Genomic DNA, 11,829 nt, shown 5'->3' with positions numbered 1-11,829 from the left:
TGTATACAGAGCCACCAAGACAGCAAGCAGAAAGCAAATGGCGGCTCCCGCGGAGTGGATTTTCGGCACAGAAACCACAGCCCCGCCAACAATCCCAATCCACAAACTCTCCCTGTATAAAAAATATTCAAAAAAAAAAAAAGAAAAAAAAAGGCGGGGCGCACTGAGCTTTCTTTGCCTCGGGTACTTACAATCCACTGCTGATTACACTTTCAGCTTCTCCGCCGGGAGCGAAGCGAAAGAGGAAGCAGATGGGAGCAAAGCGCCCGCGGCTCTGAGCATCCAAGCGTCTCTTTTTTGATTTCTTTGTTCTTCCTGCTCCTTGGCAAAGTGGTCCGCTACAGATTAACGGTGAAAGCTCTAAGAGACTGTGCGAAATCTCTATTAAAGCCACTGCTTTGAGCACCACGCTCAGCACTTCAGCAACCCCCGTACGCAGCGGCCATCTTCTCCGAAGGTTTCATTTTAGTCTGAAGAAATTTAGAGCACTGTTAAAGAAAATCTATAAAAGTTAAAGGTTTTTTTTTTCCTTTTTACTAATTACTGTACTAGCACCAGTATAAATAATAAAATATGAAAGATTTATATGATATGAAGAGAAACAAGACTCTAATGGAAACTGTATAAATAAGCATGAGAGATGATGCTTTATTTCAAGGATAAAACTAACATGTGTAAGTTATTGTTCTTGCCCTTTTGGACTCAGTAAATGTTACCTCCATTTGTATTTACAGAACATCCAAAGAAGCAGAAGTGTGTCTCATTATACAGAAACTTCTGCTGAATCCCCGGAATACATGCTTTATTTTATAAAATGCTACCCTGCAGCCACCTGGGCTAGTTTTCATTTCCCCAATAGGCCCTATACCTTTTCTTCTATTTTTCCTTCTACCTCTATCTGTATTTGTTGCCAGTATAATTTGATGAATGTCTCTAACATCACATCATCAATGAATCCTTTCCTAGTTTCTCTCTACTTATCAACCTTTTAGACATGGACTATAGTCCCTAAAATATAAGGTCACATTTTGAACAAAAAAGGAAAACATTGAGTATTCATTTAACTGAGTCAGTAGAAATAGCTGTAAATTATTTTGGAATGCTATATTTTATGAAGTATGAAATTTTTCATTTGAGAATTTAAAATTTATATTTTACTCTGTGAAGGTTAAGGATATATGACAGAATCTTAATTAATTCTGTAATGTTTCAAAAAAAAAGGAGTATGTTAATTAAAATGATTGTCTAAATTCGGAGTGAGGACAATAAGATGGACTTGGTGGGACTAGTGGTAGTCCTTAAAAGAAAAGGAAGAAAAGGCTAAGTATCTGGCAATATGTGCTCTAATTCTCAATGGAGGCTAGGATCACTGAGCTATACTCCCAGCTCTACCAGGTAGGTGGGGCCATGGGCAGTCCTGTACAGATGTCACTTTCAGATTGCATCTGGAATGATCTCCCCTGTGAGCCAGGGATGGAGGGAGGATGACATTGTGGCTTCTGTGAAGTGGCAAATCTCAGGAGACAAAAATTAAAGGAAGACATGTTTGGATATTTTGCCTCATTGTGTCCAGGTGTTCTGGGTTCTCACAGCACATTCATTAAAGAGATTCTCTTATTCTCAGATTCACTGCAACTGGAGGGCTCTGGGGGAACATTACCTTCAGAAAATTCCTGAGAGAGCTGGACCTCATCCCAGGGGAACTATCCTTTTGGTGTTAAAGACTCTTTTGAAGTGAGAAATTACCTTGAAATACTTTCTCTGCCTTTTCGTTTCAGATTATAAACCTTGGATAGAGATGAGAGGGAAAATCTGCTGTGTACCTGAAAGTTACCATTTAACTCCTGATTTCCAAAAAGAGAAGATAGAATATCCATGGCATGTCTGTACCAGTGGGTTAAGCATTTTAAATATCATGATTTTACTTTCTCCTGGTGTTAAACCTAAAAGGATTGACTGGGAAGGGAGTAATGCCCTCACCTGAAGAAGTATATAAAGTCTATTTCCTATGATGAGAGGAAGAGAAGCTTCACAAGGATTGCTTATACATAGCTACTCTAGGCATGAATATTAGCAGTAATATTTGGAAAAGAATTTATCTTTTTGCCTTTAGGAAGCATATTAATACTTTTGACCATGATGCCTTTTCATGCTTTGCCACCCCACTCTTAGTCATCCCAATTTTTGAAATGGGCTTCAAATTACACACTATTTTATTTCAAAATGATGGAAGGTGAATTAGGTCTCTTGTGAACAATGTCTGTTAGCAATGATGGAATTTTTAAGCTATGAAATAGACCTCCAGTGACAGTAAAATAAAGATTTAAGAACCCCTCTATACTTGCAGGGCCTCTATATCTGAAGCCTGTAATACACTGTAATAGCCAGTGGCCTATAAGTATGTTTATTGGTCCCCAAAATGATTATTATGTCTTATAGTAGAAAGAGCATTAGATCTAAAGTCAATGCCAGAGCTTTTCTTATGCTTCGCCTATTTATTATTTATTACCTGCACAACACTTCAGACCAGGTTTTTTATCTTTCAAATGAAATTCACACCATCTAATTCATCCTGATGATCTGTGTTTAATAATCTGTATTGACTACATTCATATTCAAAAGTTATTTAGAGCAAGCAAGGTTTAAGCACCATTCTCTAGGAAAAAAAAATCAAACAGCCCTGTTTAAAAAAAAAAACACTAAATAAAATCAGTGTTATCCATCAATGATACCAAAAGAATGTCCTAATAGAAAGGGTTAATGGCCTGATATGCAAATTCCAAACCATTTTCTCCCCTTTACTGTTACATAGTCTATATAATGGCCTTATGGAAATCCTGCTCACAATTCTCACATGCAGATAACCCAATATGTTATCCATGTATCCATGGCATAAGTGAGACCAGTCTGGAACCTTTATCTCAAGTTTTACTCATTTAACAGGATTATAAATTGGAAAAATAAGGATAATGTCCAAAAATAGAAAATATTTTATGAGATGTATCTTCTTTTTCAAACTCACAGAGCTGGTTTCTTTATTCCTTTCGTGTGCTTTTATTTTTATCACCATTCAAGAATCCATCCCCAAATACCACCTCCCTTGAAATCCCAAACCAGATTCTTGACAATACACTTTGATTATATAGAATCAACCATATTTCCATACTTGCATTGTGGACGTTTTCATTATGAGAGCCTATTACACCCTTGCTTTAATCAATCATGTTGAAGTTATGTTTCTCTCATTTATACATAATTTAGTCTTAATACATACATCCTTCTTATATAACATCATCTTTATATCATCAGCAGAGCTTGACACCAGCTATATCTATTGAATAATTGCCTCAGTTATTAATCATACTACTATCTAACACGTTTGTTAATTGAAATACATATTTTTATGACATAGGATTTATAGGAGAAACAAAACCTTTTTCTTAGTTCATTGCTCCATTCACTGAAAACATGTTTTCAAATTAAGGGCTGAACATAAAATTAAATGACTTGTCATTTATTTATTAGTCATAAGTTCATTACAAAATTGACTTCCATAATTTAAAAAAAAGTTCAAATCAAAAAGAAACATATAATCTAAGTGCTTATTATTAAGTGTTGAATTATATTTTACATTTGCAGAATATCCAATAGAAGGATTAAAATTGAATGTCTATGTTAATGTAACAAAAAGGTAGATAAAAATATGAAAAGATTGTTAAGAAATATAATCATACCATAAACTTCTAACATGAAAACCAAATATATGTGGTTTTATTTAAAAAAATTAAAATTAGGCATTTACTATTTAACCATATGTGAATCTTTTGGTAAACCTGAAACAAATATCTAATTGTATACCTGAACTTTACAGGCAAAAAATTATACATTTAAAAAGTTATTAGTGGATGGCCAAGTGCCAGGTGCATACTTGTAATTCCAGAGGCACCCGAGGCTGAGGCAGTTTAAAGCCAGCATCAGCAAATTAGCCAGTCCCTAAGCAACTCAGTATGATCCTGTCTCTAAACAAAATATTTTAAAAAGGCTAAGGATGTGGCTTAGTGGACAAGCATGCCTGGATTCAATCCCTAGTACAAAATAAAAGTAGTTTTCAGTAAATGTATTAACTATATTTTCTGCTATACCTGTGGTACTTCAATTTATTGTTGAATCCATTTGTCATATTTAAAAACATATTCTGCTTTCTTCAATTACATCAAGTACATTAAAGTCTTTTTATTTATTCACATTCTTTAATCTTTTCAAAATTATAGTTTAACATCACTGCAATTTGAAGTAACCCTACTTATTAAACGTCACCTATAGAATTGAGACTTTCCAAGTGTCCATATTTTCCAAATACTAGTAAGACACAGGATTGTTTTCAGAGTATCAGAAGACATTGGAAGTGTCATCAAATTTAAAAAAATTGAATTCTAATTTTTATGTGAGATTAAGTAAGAGAGTGCTGTACTCCTAAGGCATTTGACTCTTCAGGCCACCTAACATGGGAAAAATCATTAATGTATCCTAGAGGAGAGAAGGAACCATTAAATTCTGAGGATATTAATCTGGCCATATCATATATCATACAAAAGAGATTCAAAAATTGTGGTCACAAAAATCCAGGAGAAAAAAGTCCATTATTAAAAATGTTATGCACAATATAAAATTATTCATCATAATTACAAAGGTATTTAGTTTCATTTCCCACTTTATCTTAATAAAATATTAACTGGTTTACTGGAAATGCATGATAAAACTATAAAAGTTAGAACATATACTTAAGTGAAACGAATTTCCAATTTCTCAAACATTAACAAAATAATTTTGTATACATTATTCAAATGAATATCAAATGTTTGTAAATATAATTGCAAACATATGTGGTAATTTTCTTCCATACTATCATTCATGATATGAGTTAGAAGAATATATCATAATTTGCCACATAAATGTCCTATAGTTTCTTTAACCAGGCTGAAACCAGGTTTCATTTAAAAGCTTTCAAAAGCTTTGATGTTTTTGGTGACTTTTTTATGCACCAAATGCACTGTGAGAAGCCTGGGTGTTTCCTCATGGTAATTAACATATAACATGGCACATGGATATTGCAAAATAAATATGTGTTAACTGGTAAATTTTGTTTTACAGCTTGATTATAAGAGTTTTTAAATAGTTCTATTGCTTACTCAATTCCTTGTGTAGTAAAGTATAATCAATTCTAATTAAATTTGTTATTCTAGAGAAAAATTTCACCCACAAGAGGCATAGATACCAGAATGTAAAAGGTACTTTTTGTGTTTGGGGGGGTATGGGGGTGTAGAACGTATTCTATCTCTTCCTTAGTTTTAAAATACTACCGAGAATAATATTAATTACTAATTTGTATTCCCCTTCATGAATTATAAAGAAAACTATGGGTAACAAAGCTTTATAAAATAGATATTTGCTCACACAACGTAAATAAACCAATGATCAAACACAAAAGAAATGTCTTGGTTACAAAGAATTCCAAATAGCACAAACAAAGAAGTTGATTGTGCAAAGTGAAGTATTGAGAGGAGAATAGAAAGAGATAGATGGAGATGGCTTTCAACCTGGTGAATTTAATCATGTTGCCAAAAAAGCATAGGTGCCCGACATTGATGCATAATTTATTCTGGGAACAATAGGGAGCTTGAAGGATGGAAAGGAAGGAAACAGTTAAGAGCACCAAAAATATTCTTAAAAAATTTAGGGAAGAAGAGATCTTTGATATCATGCTTGGATTCAATCTATTCACATTTACTTGCAAATTAAAATATATCTTTTTTTAGGTACAGGTTACTCTCACACAGACTGAATCAACCTGCAAAGTGGGCTTATACTGGAAAAAAGAATCCTGTGATCAGAGAAATGATTTCTAATGCTCATTACAAATGTCTCACATTTATTTTTCTATTTTTTCCATTGCAGACAAAGTTCACCCTACCTAGCATATGCAGTACCTATCTAAGGGAAAAAACGGCCTTGAATGACCAAATAAAAATAAAGCTGATGGGATCCATCCTTCATTCATAGAATGTTAGAAGTTATCTAATCAAGTCCTGTATTCCACAGCTGGGAAAATTGAATTTTCATACAAGGGAAATAGCTTTCTCAGGGATGACAGCAGATGAATGGCTCTAGGTCTCATGAATGTGGGCACAGGGCCCAAACTGCTCACATTTTATCACCATCCCAAATTACAATGCCTGTTACAAAGTGAACATGAGGTATTCTGTAGATATTTTAGGTGAATTGCATGAATACATGACTGACAGAAGGAATAAGTGTGACATTGTCAGAGCTGGGCTAGTGATCAGTTTGCCAGCATCTGTGCAGTTTAAGATGATGATTTGTTGTGTAACAGTTCCTCAAAAATATCATTTTTGAGCCATGTCAGTTAAAGAAACAATGGCCAGATGCCAATGGAAGCAGGTATTGGGACATTTTGAAGTAATAATTCTTTTTAACTTTTGTCATTTTTCAGTGGTATTGCTTATCAGTGGAGTCACAGCTGTCTTAGAGATGTTTTGCTACAGCCACCCTGCAACACTTGACTCTTTGAGCTGCCCTGGACATACTGTTACTTATATCCACAATACTTCTTCAGCAGTGGTGATGGGCAGACACTTGATTTTACCCTACCTCTAGCAATTTAAACAACCAGGAGGAAGTACTTGAAACAAAAATAGGGCTCATTCTAAAGGCAATTTTCAGAAATAAACAAATGTAGAAGAGGGAGAGAAATAAAGACCATACATATTTAAACTACTTGATAAGAGAACAAAAGGTGTTAAGCAGATCATGATAAGCAAAGTATATCTAGGTCTTGAAGAAATCCACAAAAGATTGGAAAACACCTTTTCAAGTACAGGGCAAAGAGAAGAAGTTGATAGCAGACCTTGATGTGCAAACTAGTCAAGTTCAGGTAGAAGAAGAGCATATGCCTCTCATATGGATTCTTGGAAGCTACTCCCTACAAATTTAAGTGGTAGTTGAGAGTAACATTTAAAGTGGCTAAAGATTGTCTGGGCAATAGCTTCTATGCTCCACATAGTCAGGTTCAAGTGCAAGAGAGATCTTTGTAAACAGAGTTCCTGGCAGTGCTCTATGATACAAGAGGAGTCACTAAGGCTGTTTAGGGATCCAGGTAAACTTCCAGCCTCCTTCTTCATCTCTACACACAAAGGCTTGTCCCTGGTAGAAAGAATGAGTTTTGACATTACAGTGAGGACTCAGGGATGTGTAAAATGTCATCTCTGTCTTGCTGGGTGACACATCAGCTGGATGATAAGGAAGTGTTTGCACCTCTATTGGGGGATTTGAAAGTTGAGAAAAGTAGTGGAAGTCTTCCCCATGGCTGGCAGTGCTGTGCAAGGGGGTTGTTCTTTCACCTCCATAGTTGATTGGCACATCCTCTCTGGGGACATTTTCATAATCAATGGCATCACTCGGAAAATGGGAGTATGTGCTAGTCACTCTTCTGGGATGAGAGGAGAGGGCACTGTAGTTAGCTGATGAGGTGTCATCAATGGTGTTGAGGTCTTTCAATCCAAGTGTTTGAAGCACCCAGGGATCAACATGGGGCCCAGGTGGTTTTTCACAGTTAGCAAACTCACTAGAGAGGTTTCTCTTGACCTTTTTTAGGATGGGGGATCTCAGCAGCAGAGTATCCCTGCTCTTTGTGTTTCCTCTTCCCCTTTCTGAATTTTCCACACACTTTGGAGAACTCATCTGATGACAACAATCTCTGAAGAAGTGACATTTGAAAACTATACTTCCTTTAAGTATCTACTAGTTACCCTCATTCTTTAGAAAAATAGGTTAAATTTCTAATATTTTTTTCACATACAAGTAAAATGGATTAGATTAGTGTCTGTTACTAAAGTAAAATCCATGATAACTTCTTATTTCTTAGGAACCTGAATTCATTTCTTACTCTCAGTTTGAAACTTGAAAAAGGCAGATCATGTCTTGAAGATTTCAAATCAGGGAAGTAATAATTTTTACAATGATGACAATAAAAGCAATTGTTTATTGAATTATCACTGATAAAGTAAACAAATTATCATTTGATATAATTTATGAATAGTTCATCACATGCACTATTTCTTTGGCTATAGATACTGTTAAAATCTCCATTAATGAGGAAACTAAGGCACAGACATATTTGTGACTTGCTAAGAATCCCTTAGCCTAGAATTAAACCTAAGTTATCTGAATATAGACAGAACTCTTGTTTAAACACTATACAGCATTCCTTATGTTATTTCATTAACTTTCAAAGCAATCCCTTGAAAAAAGTTGTTATTTTAAATCTTGGAGAACTGAGGTCAAGAAAGGTAAAGCTAATTAATGTCATTTAATAATTTAATAATGTCTTTTTCAAGGAATGGTGGCTAGAGTTAGAAACCAAGGCTAGCCCTTTATTTATGGAAGCTTACTATACAGTAAAGTAGTCAAATCTAGTATCTTTTCTTCTCTGAACTGTTAGATTCAGTAAAAGCAGCAGACACATAATCAATTTAGATTACATAATATCAAATAATAGTTTCTCTAAGAGTAAAGTAAAAATTGTTCATAGAAGCAAACACATACTAGGAAAACCACAAAACTAAAGAAAAAAGAACAAAAAGAGACTATAGGCAAGCTATCTTTGAGTTAGAAATAGCTCATTTAAAAGTGTAAGAAAAATGTGAATAAAAAATAATGTAACTGTATATACTGAATTGCTGCTCAAGATACTAGGCTCCAGTTATCATCACAGCATCTTAGATTGAGAGAGATTTTTCACAGATTTTTAGTTTTTGTAGCTACAGGTAACCAAATTTCTAATTGAGAATGATTTTCCTAAAGCCAGAAGATAATTAAAACAACTGAGTTTTTAAATCTTTAATTTATACATTAAGAAGATAATTAAAACAACTGAGTTTTTAAATTTCTGATTTCCACCTAACTCTCCTTTTGATCAACCTGTTTCCTCAGCAATCCATAGCTTTTGATATATAAGAAACTCCTTTTGTAATAATGTCTGGATAGAATCTGCAATCTAGATACTTCTAATAAATGATACATAAAAGTTCTAGTGAAAGTCATGTACTTCCTTAAGAAATGTTATCCATTCTACTCACATATCCCACGAACTGTTGTTGAGTACACTTCTTGCTTTTAATTAAGAAATTTTACATTAATGGTTTCCTTTCTTAAATCACTGCCCTGACCTTATAAAAAAGATTATTACACACCTTGGCCTTTTCTTCAAGACATTTAACCAAAGTAGAATTCAGGTATTGTCCGAGATGATTATTCTCTTCATGTAGCCTAGAAAGTTCTTCTTCCTTCTGAACCAGAGTATCTTGGAGCTGCAAAAAGCAGACAATGGTGAAGGTTGCTCCACTGTATTGACTTTGTAACATTATAATAATGCCACTGTGCCTCAGCCTTCTTAAACTTGATTATTCTTCTGTTTGTTTTATGAACAAAATTTCAGGGAGTTCTCGTCCTCCGAGACTGAAATCAACAACCCCCTACCACCTGATTGTTCAGTTTTGTGCTCTGAATTTTTCATTCATTACAAAGTATTTGAGGGTATTATATGACTTTTAAAATTTTAACCACAAGGGAGTCAGGTAGGTGTAAAGGAAAATGAGCAGCATTCAACTGTTTAAATATAGAAAAAAAGTGTTTAGAAAGGTTTACCTGGACTCCTTCCTTGCACATTAAAAGAAAGAAAGAAAGAAAGAAAGAAAGAAGGAAAGAAAGAAAGAAAGAAAGAAAGAAAGAAAGAAAGAAAGAAAGAAAAGATGGTTGACTTGTGCCACATTCAGATTGATCTGCCTGTTTGTTAAGTAGATCATATTACTTTTGGGGAACCAATAAGAACAAAATATGGAAAATGAAACAATATCTGGAAAAAAAACACCTTTGTTATCATCAGTAATTCTCCAGGCAATTATCCATGTTTATCATTTAAAAATACTTACATGATTCCATTTGGTCTTTCCATTAGCCCTCTGAGATATGCCGCATAAATATTCCAATTTCATGGATGAGGAAAAGGTGGACGTGATAGGTCACACAGCTAAAATGTGATATAGTCAGAGCCTGACTTCATGTCTTCCTCAAGTGTTATTTATGTATATGAGTGTGTGTGTATGGGGGGGGGTTGAGAAAGAGAGAGAGAGAGAGAGAGAGAGAGGAAAATAAAGAAGGCGGAGGGAGAGATTGTTCATCTAACTCCTCTCTCTCTCTCTCTCTCTCTGTCTCTCTCTCTCTCTCTCGACACATGCTCATTTTAGTTCTAAAGTGAGTTAATGTGAATTTTAAAAGGAAAAAGGAGCAGCATGAACTTAAGGGAGGATGCAAGTGGAGAATGGACTGCAGGATGCATGGCCAGTCTCAATGTTCTGACTATCCACACATACCTGTGTATTTCTGTAGAGCTGTGAGGAAAGCTGAGCTTCTTCCCAGGAACATGAGTCCAGAATAGGAAAACTCGAATTAGAAGATGAATCTATGAGAAAATACAAAATGGGTACTATAGAAAACAGACTTTTGACTTATGTGCAATGAACTCACCAAACCATTCCCAAAGTGCAATAGGTTCAATTACCTTTCTAAAAATAGCTGTTGCTTCCTCACACTAGAACAAAATATTTAAAGCTTTCAGAAGAAGGAAGCAAGCTGTGACAGACAAATATTTATACAACCTATGCCAAAGTGGTTAAAGAGGTGGGATTTTTTTTTCTTTTTGGAACTAAGTGGTCACATTCTTCCCTTTGTTTGTATATTCTTGTTGGTTAAATTAATAAAGACTCTCTCAGCTGCATCATTAATTCATTCAAATGTTTATTAACCTTTCCCTTCCACTAGGCATAATATTGCAATCCCACTATCTTTTTATAATTTTTATTTTATTTTTCTAAGCTTCAACATTAATAATATAGGGTTTGGCTTGATAATCTAATAACATTTTTTGATGCTATTATTTCCTTTTCTGTCTGCCTACCTGTTAAATCTAATGCATAGAATTCAGAATTTGATTTAGTAGCAATTTCTACTTTTAAATAATTTGCACCTTGTTTCTCTGAAGACCATGATACAAAATTGCAAAATTCTACCTTCTCTGTTTCAACTGTTTTCATCTGTATATTTTTTATGCGTTTACAAAGATTTTTTTTTCATATTTTACAGGAAGCTATGCCTGTTAATCAAAAGCATTTGAGCATGCTTAATTGGTTTTTTACTTTATTCCCTCTCATTAATACCATTCTGACTCTTTCCCTTTTCTACTTAAACAGCTGTTACTTAAGTATTTTTTATTAAAATAGTGTAGTGAGTAAGAAAACAGGAATCCAATTTTGTAAACAGTTTGGGTTCAGATTTTGGGCATTTTGTCTTTGCTGTTGCTTATAGTGAAAAAGTAAAACTGAACAACTTTATCCATGATATGTAAGTGTGCTTCAACATTTTTAGGTTTTCATTTTTTTTTTATTGTGGGTTGTTCAAAACATTACAAATTTCTTGACATCATATTCCACACTTTGATTCAAGTGGGTTATGAACTCCCACCTTTACCCCATACACAGATTGCAGAATCACATCAGTTACACATCCATTGATTTACAAATTGCCATCCTAGTGTCTGTTGTGCTCCGCTGCCTTTCCCATCCTCCACCCTCCCCCCTCCCCACCTCTCCCCTCCCCTCCCCTCCTCTCTCTCTACCTCCTCCACTATATAACCCTGAGGGTCTCCTTCTATTACCATGCAATTTCCCTTCTCTCTCCCTTTCCCTCCCACCTCCC

General features: G+C 34.7%; 1 protein-coding gene across 1 annotated transcript; it reads right to left on the bottom strand.

Moving 5' to 3' along the window:
- Nucleotides 1-4,969: 4,969 nt before the first annotated feature.
- Nucleotides 4,970-7,758, bottom strand: LOC107157647 (geminin coiled-coil domain-containing protein 1-like). Its single transcript, XM_048800351.1, has one exon. It carries the CDS (start codon nucleotides 7,756-7,758, stop codon nucleotides 7,153-7,155), a length of 606 nt encoding a protein of 201 aa, XP_048656308.1. The 3' UTR covers nucleotides 4,970-7,152.
- Nucleotides 7,759-11,829: the final 4,071 nt, after the last annotated feature.

Source organism: Marmota marmota, unplaced genomic scaffold (genome assembly GCF_001458135.2).
Source record: "Marmota marmota marmota unplaced genomic scaffold, marMar, whole genome shotgun sequence".
NCBI lineage: Eukaryota > Metazoa > Chordata > Mammalia > Rodentia > Sciuridae > Marmota > Marmota marmota.
This window is presented reverse-complemented; position numbering and strand designations above follow the sequence as displayed.